Source organism: Miscanthus floridulus, chromosome 7 (genome assembly GCF_019320115.1).
Source record: "Miscanthus floridulus cultivar M001 chromosome 7, ASM1932011v1, whole genome shotgun sequence".
In the NCBI taxonomy this organism is placed as follows: domain Eukaryota; kingdom Viridiplantae; phylum Streptophyta; class Magnoliopsida; order Poales; family Poaceae; genus Miscanthus; species Miscanthus floridulus.
The window spans coordinates 84,720,382-84,735,300 of NC_089586.1; the positions used below are offsets into that span (position 1 = coordinate 84,720,382).

The following is a 14,919-nucleotide window of genomic DNA, read 5'->3' on the forward strand; positions in this document are numbered from 1 at the left end:
ACGGTGCTGTAGCAAACCAACAGTTACTGTAGAAACTCCTCTGTTACTGTAGCAAAACCGCTGTTTGAAAACCGCCCAGGGGATAAAATAGACGGTTTTAGAAAGTTCAGGGGGTAAAACAGACGGTTTCATAGTTAGGGATGAAGTAGACAAGTATGAAAGGTGAGGGTTAAATAGACTTTTTCCTTTATTTAAACAAACAAAGAATGAAGCGTGACGGCGCCCTAGCTAGTCTATCATCTTCCAGCATGGTTCCAAAGAGCAAGGAACAGAAAAGGATTAGCCGCCTCCACTATATACCGTTTGCTAGCTTGGATGATCCTCAAGGAAAGGAATTAACAAACAGATTCTGACACAATGCCGGCCATGATTTCGATGGAGACATTGCTTTGGCGCTTCTATGTCTTCGTTTGGCCATGACTAAAAGTAATGTTGGCTGATTTATTGTGAAAAAAAAATATTGTTCGTTAGCACTAATTAGAGAGGAGTGTACGTGCTGCTCAGTGGGGGATGGTCTGTTGACCTATCGACAACCTTTTGGGTTGTTCCCTAGCGTCGTTTCGCTGATGAGTGTTACAAGCAACAATGTGTGTGTATAACGACTCTTTTTATTTAGTATTCATTATGTGGTAGGTACTACTACGGATATAAAGATGCTAACTTTCGATCTGTTAACGGACACAAGCGTTTCCATATGTCATTATTATAGGAAAAGAAAAATTAATGAACTTATTGTATCCCTGTGTAGTGTATGTATTTGTTGAAGAACACCAGGAGATGGGACACAGGCTTTACAACACACATGTACCTACGTGAACGTGATATGTTAACCTTAACCACCCCATAGCTTTTTTTTAAAAAAAACAATAACCACCCCATAGCTGGAAATGGGAATCGGCGCGCAGTCGTTGGATAAAAAAAAACCATCGGCTTCAGATGGCAGCAGTTAGAAGAGTAATCAAGAGCAAAGCAAATGATATAGCAACCGCTGGTTGTAGGGATCCTTGCAGCTTACCTCTCAGCTCATCCATATATTAGTCGGCTCTTTAGCATTAATACATGGCCCACCTATCTCTCACATAGGGTTTCTCGGTTCTTATGTCTAAGCCGACTGTGAGCTTACAGCACACTTCTCTCTCTCTTCTTCTCTCTCCTCCATATCAACATTTAACTTACTTACAACTTGCTATTATACTTGCTCTAAGGGGAGAACGAAGATGATGGTTTGCAGTGGGGCCATGCCCATATTCTTCGTTGTCCCATCAAAGATTGTATAAATTAGCATAATATTTCAGGTTAAAATTGTTCTAGGAACACATAGCCTTGGAAGCGAACAAGCCCTAGATCCCTTCCAATCCCCTGGCGCCACAACACGGGAGGTCATGTAGTAATTCTTATTTATACAAGTTATATATACATATACGGTCGCTTGGTCGTATTTAGCTTATAAATCCTGACTTATCAGTCAACGAACAATATTTTTCTCACACTAAACCAGCCAACCATACTTTCAACCATGACTTATAAGCCAAACCAGCCCAAACGAACAGAGCTATAAGTCTATATATGCAAAAACTTCGGAACGAGGGGCTAAAAATAGCAATGAGACATGCCATTTCATCCGCAGAAGCCAAAGGCAACCGACCGACACAGAAACCAAATCATCGCACGAAGCAAAGTTTGCAGCAACAAACGCGAATCACAAGCATACGAGCATGTCAAATTGCGTTGATTGATATACCCAGATTATGATATAGCAGTCTCCTTTCAAGTTGGTTGACTTCAGAAGGCATTAAACAGTTCCCTACGGTGAGTTCCAGCTAAGCCAAACAACCAAAAAAAAAAAAATCTCCCTAAAGGGGTCCCATAATTCCTTCCGCCCAGCCACACCACCATCCGCCAAACAGCTAATGAAGTTCCGACAACATTCTGATCCAAACGCCACTGGGCTCAGTTCTCCTCGCCACCGTCATCATCGTCATCATCCTCGTCCAACTGCAAACCACAAGATGCCATCAAACGAGGGAAAACTTGATCAACAAAACAGAGACATAAATCTAGAAGCCATAGTTGTTATTGCTCTATGCTCAAGAATACATTGTCTTGCTACAATGTTGTTAGCCAATTTTGTCAGGGAATCAATGCTTTTTGTTTAAGAGGCAGGAAAACACAATGCAAACAAGATAATAAGCTTACATCATCATCATCATCATCTTCATCTCCTTCGAACTCATCTTCAACCTCCTGAAAAGAGAGAAGGTAAGGACCAGATAAAAATATTTAAGATAATTGTAGGCACCAAGGTAAGGACCAGACAAAAAGATTTAAGATAAATGTAGGCAACAATACTGACATTGTTGAAGTACTTCAAAGGATTAGGCCACAAGTCTTCCTTGATGATCTCCGCCACCTGCACAATTTGAAATCTCAGAGAACTCTCTCAAAGGAATAAAAATAAGCATGCAACTTCTGGCCTTCCAAAACGAACACATGGAACAGGTTGCCAGTTGATCAGATAAACTAAATAAGTACAAAAAATCCAAGCACAACAATTTGCTTGGCAGTCTGAAAAAATTAATTCAATACCAATCAACAAATAATGGGCAAGTTAGTTGAGTACTGCAGTTTGGTGACAATGTGAATAACGCTGTCAAGAAAGAGTGACATGAGTTTTTACCTCATCTTGCACACCATCAGCAAGACTCTTGAGCTCTGTATCACCAAACCAGGTGAAAAAACTGCAAGGAAAAACGAAATAAGACGTTACGTTTCTGATTTCCAGTGTAACACTGCAACTGATGAAGGCATAAATGACAACACACTGATGATAGGCAAGACAGTTTTTTGCAATAATCAACAAAAGTCTTCAGAATAATCCAATAAGAATATAGTTTAAAGAAAGTTACTAACTACAGTATCTTGCTAAGAACAGGCTTCCAAGTAAAATATAGAAGCTATTAAGTAGGGTATTCTAATCACAAACAAGACTGTTAGCATGTGCAAGTCAAAAAAAGACAAGAGGTTGCAAGCATAAGCATCCAGAGACAAAAGATTGCGAGCATGCGACAAGGTTCACACTGAGAGATGCACACTTTCTATGAATTTATGCCATTTTGGTATGGTTTCCAAGAGAATACCGACTTCGGTTTCTTAAGCGCTAGAAGACAATGGCATATCTGTTGGCCACAAGGGAACATGTATCCAGATTGGCTAAGCGATTAACTAGACGACAAGCGGTGGCATGCACAGGATTTCAAGAGCCAGAAATGACTTTAAAATCTATATATTAAAAGAAAACTGTAGGGGAGAAATCTAGCTTGAGAAAGGTAACCAAGAGATGATTCAAGGAATTATATGGCGTGTGATTTCGTGATTTTGGTCTCAAAAATGTAATTTAACCAAAATATCACAGTACACATGTATTATACATTCTATATTAAATACTTCATGCCAAAAAAAAAAAAAACAGGTGTACATTTGTACACCCTTGACCCAAGGTAGGACCGCCCCTGGTGACAAAGCACACCAAATTTGGTACGCCTCGTCTTACCTCCTTAAGAACCTTGAACTGACTGTTAAGTTCACAATGGTTAGCAACTACAAGAGCACAATAGAATGGAGTACTTTTTATGCCAGATCTACTTGTATAGTTGTATACTTCCAGAATAAGTCAATGTATCTTCATGCTAAGTTCATTAAAATTCAAAGCACCGTTGTCCAAAAGGTCATACATTTGCATGCAGCAGGATTATTTGAAAGTCAGTGACCTCAGACCATGGGAAGAGGTCTACATTAATCAATGCAAGCCATATGTATTATAGTAACAAAAGCAAGAGAAACAAACTGCTTAATCAATCCACTGGTTGTTCATTGGTCACAACAACAATATTGTGCAATACCTCAGTATGTAGTAAGAAATCTACACAAATGACTCAAGAATCCAAGTAATACATACATAACAAAATGTGTGATTAGATATCCTGCTGAGAAACAACACTTCAAATGCGGGTCAATAATTATAAACCATAACAATATGACAACTTAATACATAAGGTCACAATAAATAAAATCTTAGCACTATATCAACCATGGCATATACATTCAAAAAGTATAGCATCACAGAAGACTATAAACAAAATGACAGCATAGACAACTTGACAATCTAACGAAAAAATAAACATGGTATTAATAACCAACCTTTCCTCTACTAATGGGCGCTTGCTCCCCTTCTTGTTAATACCATTTCCATTTGCAGGTCCCTTCACATACATTATTGAAAAAGCATTAGACTTTCTACATCTAAAACAAGCACTAGGTGGAGTTTTGGAACATGACAGTACCATTCCTTCCTTCCACTTAATTTGAGAAGCTTTTATTGTGGTTGTTCCATCATCAGCAAAGGAATATGTCTTTGTAAGCTTTGTGTCTTCAAAGTACGGGTTCTCAGAGAAGTTCTGCCAGATTTTTAAAATTAAACAAGTAAATACAAGTGAAGCAATGTGGAAACTGTAATTGACTGTAAGAAATGATACTTACAAGATGAATGGAGTATCCTGCCTTAACATCAGAATCATCCACATCAATTGAGTCCAAGTACTTGAATATCTGCAAAGAGAGATCATAAGATAACTCTATGTTACATAGATACATGGAGAATAACAAACCTGGTTTTAAATTCAAAAGGTTTATTTTGCTTTCCAATTCAATATTCATAATTTCAAGGGATTGGGAAGTAAATTGTTTGAGGTATAGAATACCTTCTGATCCTCTTCAGTCAGAAGCTCACTTAGTAGAGGATGGCTCAAAAACTGTAGGGTAACAGCATATGACACAATAGATTAGAATCAGATGTATACGTAAACGCTTCCAACAGAAAGACCCATTTGTATAGCACAGAGTAGCCTACGAACCGCTGTGAGCCAAAAGTCCGGGATGGTCTTGATAATGTCACCCCTCTTGAGATAGACAGGTCTGCGAATCTCACTGTATTTCTGCTCCACCTCCATAACCTTGTCACTTGCTTCCTCATTTACCTGTCAGCAATGAACAAGCATTATGTTTCATTCACAAAACTTCCATAGTAAATAGTATAGGCTCGGAAACAAATGATCTCTTTGACTTGTCTAAAGAGGTCATCTTTTTTCAACAAATTGCCTCATATGTATGCCATGGCTGAGTGACGTGGAGTATCAGGGCGTGCAATCAACAAATGAGATAAGGTAGCAAGAGTTTTTGAACACATGATCTGTGTTGCTTAATTTTGGTTATAAAGACATCATAAAAAGTTCCACAGGAACACCCTGCCTCGAGCATCAAAAGTTACACAGTATCCACATCAAAATCACCTAAATGCTGTGACTAAACTAGACATGTTTCGTAACGCTATAAAAAAAATTCTGCACCATAACAAAAGTTACTAACTTCATCCGCCAGAAGCAACTTACGTATCAGCCAGGGCACAAGCCTCCTACGCAAGCTACAAACTGCCACTAGAATTCCATCCTCCAACCTCCAGTGGCACAATTGGTACAGTGCCCGAACAAAACTAGCAACAACCGAACCGATACTGCTCAGTGCCGGAAAATTCCGGCATACCACAACCGCAGCGGTTTTCTTCCAAGTTCCACACGACCTTACGCTCCTACCCAAACCCCACTGCCAAATCCGACAGTACCGACCACGCACAACCCACCGCGCCGCTCGAAGGACAGCCTAAAAATAGCCCAGAGAGCGGAAGAAGAGGCTTGCGGCTAACCTTCTCGAGCTCGTCCTGGATCTCCTGGAGCTTCTCGATGGAGAGGACGAGGGCGCCGTCGATCTGCTCGTTCTCCTCGCCGCCGTCGGCCTCGGTCTTGGCCTTCTTCCCCTTGTCCGCCGGTGCCGTCATCGCACAGCCGCTGGCCTGGCTCGCCGCCTCGCGCTAGGGTTTTAGCCTCTCGCTGTGTCGCCTGCCTGCGCGAGCCGGGAGAGGGAGGGAGGACGGTAGGAAAGGGAGGCGGAGCTGGGGAGAAGGCCGCGATGCCCCGCGCCAGCTCTATTATAGAGGGCGCTGCTGAGATTCGCGCTCGTGGAATGTTGGGTCGGCTTCGGGTGGGCCGGGCCGTCGGATCCGTGCGGGACTGTCCACTCCCAGGGGGGTTTTCTAAAACCCTAACCCTAAGGATCGGGCGCGGCGTTGCTGCGTTCGGCTTCGGCCGCTTGAGTGACGGTGTAGCCGTGTGTATGTAGAGTAGGAAGTAGGTACGAGCTAATTGGACACCTGATTTAGTTTTTCTTTTACTGATTTATATATTACCTGTTTAAAACATTTTTAGTATACTAGATATATGCCCGTACGTTACACCGGAGTCACAAATTTTTACCAGCACATATAAAATAATAGAAAGCTAATAGACAATTTTGCATAGGGATGTCCTAGTCTATTTTCAAATCCATTCATGTCTTGTCTATTTTCTCTCTCTACTAGGTAGTGTGCTCGTACGTTGCTACGGGATAACTAAATTTTTGTTAAAAAAAGATATGGATCACACGATAAGATAATAATACTGTGAAATTAAATACTGACGTTAAAGTAACATTTAATCCAAAAAGTAAAGTTCGTGAAATTAATAGTCACCGAGAGCAATATAAAATCATAGAAATTTTAATTTAAACATGTGTTATACTGTTACTAAAAATAAATCTTTGAACATGATGAGACTATCATTCCACCATCATCACTGTCATTTCACTCTTGCTGACATCGGTTGTCTTCCATAAAGAAGTCGGTCTACATGCTACACGGGAAACTAAGTGGTGCAGAGACCGTCGACCTCAGAGAGCGATGGCCAGTTGAGGTGATGCACAAGTCGACACTATGTCCATTCAGCTTTAGTTGTTCTTTTGCTAAAGTATCATGCTCACAAGTTTTTTTCTCATATGACAACGAGCAAATCAATGTACCCATCACAACGAGAAGAAATGGCACTGCCATTCTCTAAACTAAGAGTGCAATAAAGCATCTAAAGTTCAGTTATCTGGTACCAAGGTAATGGGAAACTTTCAATTAATAACTAAATGTGTACATAATTGTTTAAATTAACCATGTTCAACTCCAGAGTTGTTTCAAAATTTCTTTCAGCATGGTGTTACGGTGGCTTTTGGTCCTTGTACACAACTTTCAAGCATTCGTTGGCATCACTCTTCAAATCGGTCTTCAAATGCCGCTCCTGCTTGTCTCATTGCACAAAAAAAGTGCAGTCAACCCAACCCGTCAAATATGTGGTAGTACCAAACATTTCTGGTCCTCAATATCACAGAATTAAGCACCATTGACAGTCGACCCCACGCAGATACTCCAAGATAATAAGAAAAGAGAAAAGCAAAGTAGCCAAAGTTTGAGAAAGACATGCAACCTAACCTTGATAAAGGATTATTGTATCAGCTGTCTAAGCATGGTTAGTGTTATTCATACTCTGTATCCATGTTTTTCGTCTTAGTTTTTCAGTGCCATATGTAAGTCCATCCTCACTTATTAGGGCAAAAGTGCTCATGATAAAAGGCCTAAAATAACTTGGGGATTCATAAGCCAGGCTACCCATGCTTGGGAGCGGGGAGTACAAGCATCATCAGCCAAGGTGATTCCACAGGTCAAAACACACACAGAGTCACTTATAGCTAATGGAACGATATAAGATAGGAATTTTCCTTGATTTTTAATACAATCACAAAACTTTATGAACCACACTGTCACAGAACCGACCAATTTATAAGAGCACAAGTACAAAAACAATCGCCGGAACGATCAAATTCTCGAACTTGAGCCCATATAAACCCGGTAGTCAACCGAAATCTCGAAGGATTTCAAACCAACTTGCATACAACCAAGATCACAGTAATCCAACATAACATATCGTACGTTACAACATTTCACAGATGTTCACAAATAGATTACATCATCACAGAGTCATTGTTATTACAAAACAAGTCTTGTAAAACATGCGGAAGCAAATAGTTTAACTCACACATCGAGTTCAAATACACATACTGGTTTGCTGATCACAGACCGCAAAAGCATTCAGATAAGAGAAGGGAGATCATGCCCATGATCTAGTCCTCATCACCTGCCGGATGGAGACAATACTTGCAGAATCCCTGATATAGGAGGTCATCTGCAACAAGAGGGAATAAACCCTGAGTACGGGAATGTACTCAGCTAGACTTACCCGTCGAAAACCAAACAAATGACGCTAAGGATTATGCATAGCTTAATGTAGTGGAGCTGGCTGACACTTTCTTTTTGTAGAAAAGCATAAGTAATAATGATCAACTCTTAACCTGAACTAGCAGTAACTTTTTAGCCATTTACCTGTCATCTATATTAGCACCTGTACTAAGCAATCATTTTATTAGGGTGCAAACATTAATAACCATATCAGGTATTCATTGTGACAACCTTATCATCATCCATTTAACCATATCGTTAAATTAATTGAATCTACGTTGCCGCTGCTCAGTTAAGTTCTCACTATCCGGGAGAGACGGCGATTCAAATCGATTCCTATCCAGCTGGAGGGGTATTCCTAAACACAAACCCTGCTTCCCCCGTCAGGGTCGCAAACAAGTCACCTTTGGTATGATTCAGGAGTCGCGAGTCCGAACAGATCGACATTCTCAGAGAACCACTCTGCCAAGGTCGTTCGGGACTTTAACCCGCCTTGGACTTATGTCAATGGCTCTCCGCACATCCTTACTACCTCCAGAATGTCGCCACCGCTCGCGTCCCCGGCCTGAGTCGAGCTACTAGGCTTCGCGGTCGGAACGACTTATCCGGCCAGCTAAGTGTTAGGCTGCGTTCAACATGACATGAGGACGTACAGCGTATCGGTCCTTAAACGACTCAGACGGAGTCACTATGTTCAAACCTACACAAGACCCCACCCGGTCTTAATTCATTATTCACATGGTTCTTTTCCACGATAGCAAATATAGCCAACCGTGATCCACCTCATCCTAAAGCTTGCAAATGACAGGAAATCACCTGACTTCTACCGCACTAAGCATGGCTAAGCATTTAACCCGTTCCTGAACTTAAATAGGATTCCAGTGCAATATCTGGACAAGGAAGGATATATAATGCAGCAATTGGTTCCAACCAATTCCTATACTTAATGCATCATCAACAATAAAAGATACTCAATGTGTTTGTAAAAACATGGGAGGCTTAATATGCTCCGGGGCTTGCCTTTCAGGAACGAGGAAGGTTGGTGGTCAGGGCACTCGGGCAATTCCTCCGCGGCGACTGCTTCGTCGGCTTCCTGCACCTCGGGTTCCTCCTCCTGGTTGGCTCCCTCGAACTCCAGCAACGTCACTCTCTCCGGCACACCTATTGCATGAATGCGCAAGATAAATATCATGGATGCACATGTACGAATGTCGAGGATGCTCGGGGAATGCACATGTTCGCTGTAGTTTGCATATTCCAACTTAAGCCCTATTCAAATCACTTTCACTTACCACGTTTATACAACCTAAGGTATAATTGCTCATCTTCCGTTAATGACCTAGCACCTGCACCTAAGCATATTCTCAAGTTAGGCTAACCCCTAAACAATCAACGAGAACCTTGCAACAACATACATTCAAGCATTTGTATTTCAGCAAAATGAATACTATGTAGCGGTGCAGTAAACTAGTCATAACTGAAGATTTATAAATCCAAATGATATGCAACAAGACAATCTGGAAAGCTTATAAAATTGTCTACAATACATTTTCAGACCTCAAAGCATGATTCAAACCTTTACCAGGTCGAATTCATCAATCAACAGAAGTCTATCCTCATAAGGCAGTGAATCAGCAAAAACTACAACCTAACTTTAAACAGCTGTAGTTTCTAAACTACTGGGCCAAATGCCCTCAAATTTTTACAGGAGCTAGCTACCTAATTTATCTATAACTTTTGTATTCAACTCATTCACAGAAAACCAAAATATCACGGGGAACTTTTCAAAGTCCCCAGATCTGTCCAGAGGGACATAATGCAAACAATTAATTACTAACTTATGATATAAACACTTAATTGGACAAAACTAACTTTACTGATATATCACACATATCACAAGAACACCAGAAAGTAGGGGGTTCATCACCAAAACATTTCCTCTAATACCTTTCTTAATTTATTTAATTAATTAGAGAAAATAGTAAACATATGTGAAAGCTACACCATTAAATCTACAAAAATTACAGTAGACCCTACATACACTAAGTAGACTACCATAAAAATTTCACACCATTTTAGTAAGTACAACAGCCTACACAAAAATGGTAAGGCAGAATGGCTTAAAATGGCATAATTAGGAAACCTTAGTGAAAAGTGTCAAGCAACAGATTTCATATTTTTCCTAGCATCTATAAGGTACCAAGATACTACCTACCAAGTTTCATGGCCATAGGATTCATAGATAATTTACAAAAATTCACACAAGTATCTACCAATGATAAAAGGAAAATCTATAACTCAAAAACTACACATGCAATGTCTCAAAAATTTTAACCAGAGCTTCTACTAAGCAATACTAGCTTACCCACAAAATTTCACAATTTTTGGATCACAGAAACTCAAGATAAAATTCAAACAAGTTTGCATGTATCCAAAAACACATTTCAAAGTCCTATTTAATTCATCAAAAATTTCTAAAACATGTGCTCATATAATATTTTTGTTAAATATTAGACATGATTAGAAACTTCACAAAATTGGAACCATATCCTTTGGATCTACCAAACTTGAGTTACATATTTTTGAATCTATACACCAAACTGTGAAAAACAGTTAAACAAAACAAATAAGGAAACTATTTCACTGATGTTGGGCCGGCCCGAGGAAACGGCGGCCCAAGAACACGCGCTGGCGCGGCCCAGACAACAGCGCAGCCCACGCTGGGCTCCCGCCTCAGCCGCGGCGCTGACAAGAGGGGCCCGCGTGTCAGCGAGACAGGGCAGGGGAGAAGGAACGGCCGGTGGCGCAGTTCGCCGCCGGTGGCTTCTCCGGCGAAGGCAAGGGTGCCAATATGTTCGCCTCACCTAAGCAGACCTAGGGGAACCTTCTATTGCAGCTACTGACACCACTAGCAGGGGTGGCGATGGCCACGGTGGTGCTCGGCCATGGCACGGCCGGCTCCAGCGAAGCTACGGCACTACGTCCAGAACGGAAGGCGCTACGAGCATCAGCAGTGCACCTAGGATCTAGCGTAAGGCAGAGGAAGGGACGGGAGGGTCACAGTGGCGGTTGTCCGCGTGGAGCGACAATGCCGGCGAGGTCCCGCCATGGCTGCGGTGGGGGAAAACGGCGAATACGCCCTTACCGAGGCACGATCGACTCGACGGTGAGGTGGAGATGGTAAAGGGAATCACGGCGAAGCTCTAGGTGAACGGGGCAACGCGTTTTTGCAACGGCGTGGAAGCTAGGTGAAGGTGAAGGTGCGGCTGGCAATGGCGGACGGCTGCTTGCTTGGCGCAGCGCGCGGTGGAGGCGAAGAAAGGCGAACTGGAGCGGTTGAGTGCGTCGGGCAGGCGCGCGGGGTGCTCAAGACGCGGCTGGCCGTGCCAGGGCATCCACGGCGCGTGGCCAGTGTGCTCAGGCGAGCGGCGATGCGCGGCACACACGCGTCATCGCCTTTCTGAACCGGTCGGCCATGTTCACTGAAGGTTTTCTGAAAACGCGATTCAGAGTTCATCCAGTCCGACTGACAGGCGAACTTTGACACCGATTAACTTCTAAACCGTGACATTTTAGAGGAAATAATGAACATGAAAGTTGTAGCCCGTACTTCCATCTTCAATTTTTATTTAAGTGCCAAGGACTAATTCCCAACGGATACAGAGTAAAATCGAGCCAAAGTCAGCTCCTTCAAACTGTAATTGCAATCAATACTTAGAAAATTTCTTAAGTGAAGAATCAGCCCTGATTTCTGGCTTGTGGGCCCAAATTGAACATGTTGTGCACATTTTCATGACTTGGCTTCTAAACAAAGTTTGTTCCTTATTAAATTTTCTACAACTTTGCTTTAGGTTGCTCAGACATGCAAACATCCTAAGCCACACTTTTTAAACAGTCAAACAAAAGGGTTCAGGGGTCAAATTTGGTCAAATCATGACTTGGGAACCTAATTAGCCAAAGTGATCAACATGAACCATGTTCCAAAAGACATTTTATGTGTAACTAAGTTACTTACAAGTATTTCTAGCCACCCCATGCATTGGTCACACAAGAATCAATCAAGGTATATACTGAAACAATGAAAAACACAAGAAATGTTGCAAATGTTTCCTAGTCATGTTTCACATGTTTCATGATCTTGTTGCATAGTATTAACTAATCTTGTTTCCCTAAGTGAGTGGCACATGTTGCACTCAAGTGTTGCACACTTTACATTTCATAAAAGAGACAACACACATGAAATATACAACATGTTGCAATGTTTTGAAATCATGTTTCATGTGATATAAGTTCACGAATGGATGCATGATGCTCATGTTCATGAAATGCAGTGCAAATGTGGAAGCTAAACATCAGGGGTGTTACACACACCTTTTTAGAAATATGAAAATTTTATAAACCCGTCCAATACCAAAAAATTCAAAGCCAGCAGTGTTTCATCAGTTACTGCCCAATCTCCTAATGAGTTGGTGACCATCCCTGACAGTTTCAGACTGACCCATTACCTTCAGTCTTATGCTTATATTGGTAAATGCCCAAGCGTTGCAATGGGAGCCACAAAAAATGTCAATATTTTGTCTTGCCCGAATATCCTCGTCAAGCAATAAGAAAGATATTCCCTATTGTGTATAGTGAACATTACTATAAATGTATATTGATCTGTGTAAAATTTACAGATAAACAACAACAGATAGAAGAGATATAACATTTACATATATTTGAGTTTGCTCAGAATTAATTAGGGAACAAAAATAAGGTTGCATTCGGTGAAGTAAATGCCATCAAAATTGTTTTGATGAAAAAAAACTCTTATATGATTGAGCAGTGCTCCTAGATTTCCACAAAATATGTGGCTATTGACAGAGCAGCAAAAAAGGGCCAAAATAATTGTTGCATTTCATAAGCTCATGCAGATTGAAATGCAAGTTCTTATCTGTAATAAAACTACGCTAAAAGAAATTAGCGTACCTTTGCCTCCCCAAGATCACACAATTGTTCATTTCTCAAGGTGCTTTGTATCCGCTCCCAGTTTAAGCTTCCTTAATGGTATCACTTTTCCCGTCTTCTTTCACAAATGCCTGGGAGAAAATCAAACCCGAATTACTCAAAAACTAAAGGAACTGACAGGTGAGAGCCTGTAAGCACTGAACAATACAACGTAATTATTTTTAGAATATCTTGCTCTACAGATGAATCGATTCGAACCCTTTAGAAAATAATTAAAACAACAAGTTGTGCATAAAACCTTTACTGGTATTTTCCATTCAAGTGCCTGCAGTGATGAGCTTAGCGTTTCATTCCGGCCACAAATGACAATAAGCTGCCCAATTGGTTTTCTAAGCTCTTTGTCAAACAATGATTTTCCTAGGGCTCTGGCAGTCTTCTAGACAAGACTCATGCCCTCAACCTCCCATCAGTAGCACTGCAGGAAGCCCAGATCCGATTCAAGTTCTCTCAAATCATACTCATATAAGTAGATCCAATTCAAGCTCAGGATCCAATTCAAGCAGAATAGTATTCAGACAAATCAATGCAGACATATATTTTTGTTTTCTTGAAACTTGAACAGTAACGCTTTTGGGGTATACAGCATATTCATTGAACACAACAGGACAATACCTTGTAAAATGAATATCTCAGCCTTTTGAAAGACCATGTATGGTTCACACTAAAATTAGCAGGAATAGAAATATAAAAACTTAGGGTGAACTAAATACCTTAACAAGAACGGCAAGGCACAATGATGGTCGCGGAAGGCCGAACACGCAGATTTGAGAAGGTTGTAGATCATCCAGTGCAGCCCGCTTGGCAACTTCTTCTGAGGGGCAGTAACATCTGTTCACATCAGCATGGAACCTGCATTTTTTCTTCTTCTAATTGTCAGATCAAGTGAAAAAATTACTTTACTATATGTTTTCCTTATCATTAACTGAATATACCATGTAGGGTGGCAAGTGTTGAGGTCTGTGATCACAGTTACAAAGACTACTCTGTTCTGTAGGCCTTGGCATTTGGGAACCCACAGGGGAATGAGTTGCATGACGGGGTGGACACTAATTATGATGTTTGTCTTGTACTTCTTCAGTCCAGCCTCCACCTTCCTTCATCCATAAACAAGGCATTCAGAAAAAAAGATATAAGCAACAAGATAAGATGTGGATCATGGTCATGGTATATAAAATACAATGAAATAATTATATAAAAGGAAATATTGACAATTCTGAAAGGACATATGTTAAGATAAATGTTGCACAAGGATAAATGTTGACCCACGAACCTGTGTGCCCTGCCTAGCCGAGCGGCGTTGCTGTCCTGCGTGCAGCAGCAGCTTGACGCGCTCGATTGGCGGCACCACGGTGTGCACGACGCCCCCATCAACGCTAGAGACACCAGATCCCACTTGAACTCCCGGACCCGCCCCGTTGCCACCGTCGCCCAATGGACTCCTCCATTCCCGCCCTTGCCGCTGCCGCCCTATAGACTCCTCCACTCCCACCCGTGCCGTCGCCGGGCGCCAGCCTGGGTGGCCAGCCTATGGGCCAAGTTGAGGTAGGCAGCCAGCCTAGTATGAAGTTGTAGTTAACAAAAAGAACAATTCATCTGAAACATATAGGCAACTCATCCAAAAATTTGTTTATGCAGAACCAGCACTCAAATTGGTCCATAGTTTAGCTAGGTGCTAACAATTCAACCCACAATAAAGAAACCACCTTTTT

General features: G+C 41.5%; 1 protein-coding gene and 1 pseudogene across 1 annotated transcript; both read right to left on the bottom strand.

The window, feature by feature from the left end:
• Positions 1 to 1,712: 1,712 nt before the first annotated feature.
• Positions 1,713 to 6,018, bottom strand: LOC136467213 (NAP1-related protein 2-like). Its single transcript, XM_066465812.1, has 10 exons — positions 5,756 to 6,018; positions 4,911 to 5,033; positions 4,758 to 4,808; positions 4,537 to 4,605; positions 4,341 to 4,454; positions 4,198 to 4,259; positions 2,678 to 2,738; positions 2,354 to 2,410; positions 2,197 to 2,244; positions 1,713 to 1,995 (listed from the first exon to the last, which is right to left on the bottom strand). Exons 1-10 carry the CDS (start codon positions 5,885 to 5,887, stop codon positions 1,951 to 1,953), a joined length of 762 nt encoding a protein of 253 aa, XP_066321909.1. The 5' UTR covers positions 5,888 to 6,018; the 3' UTR covers positions 1,713 to 1,950.
• A 7,215-nt stretch (positions 6,019 to 13,233) lies between these two features.
• LOC136465778 (probable monogalactosyldiacylglycerol synthase 3, chloroplastic) lies at positions 13,234 to 14,578 on the bottom strand (annotated as a pseudogene).
• Positions 14,579 to 14,919: the final 341 nt, after the last annotated feature.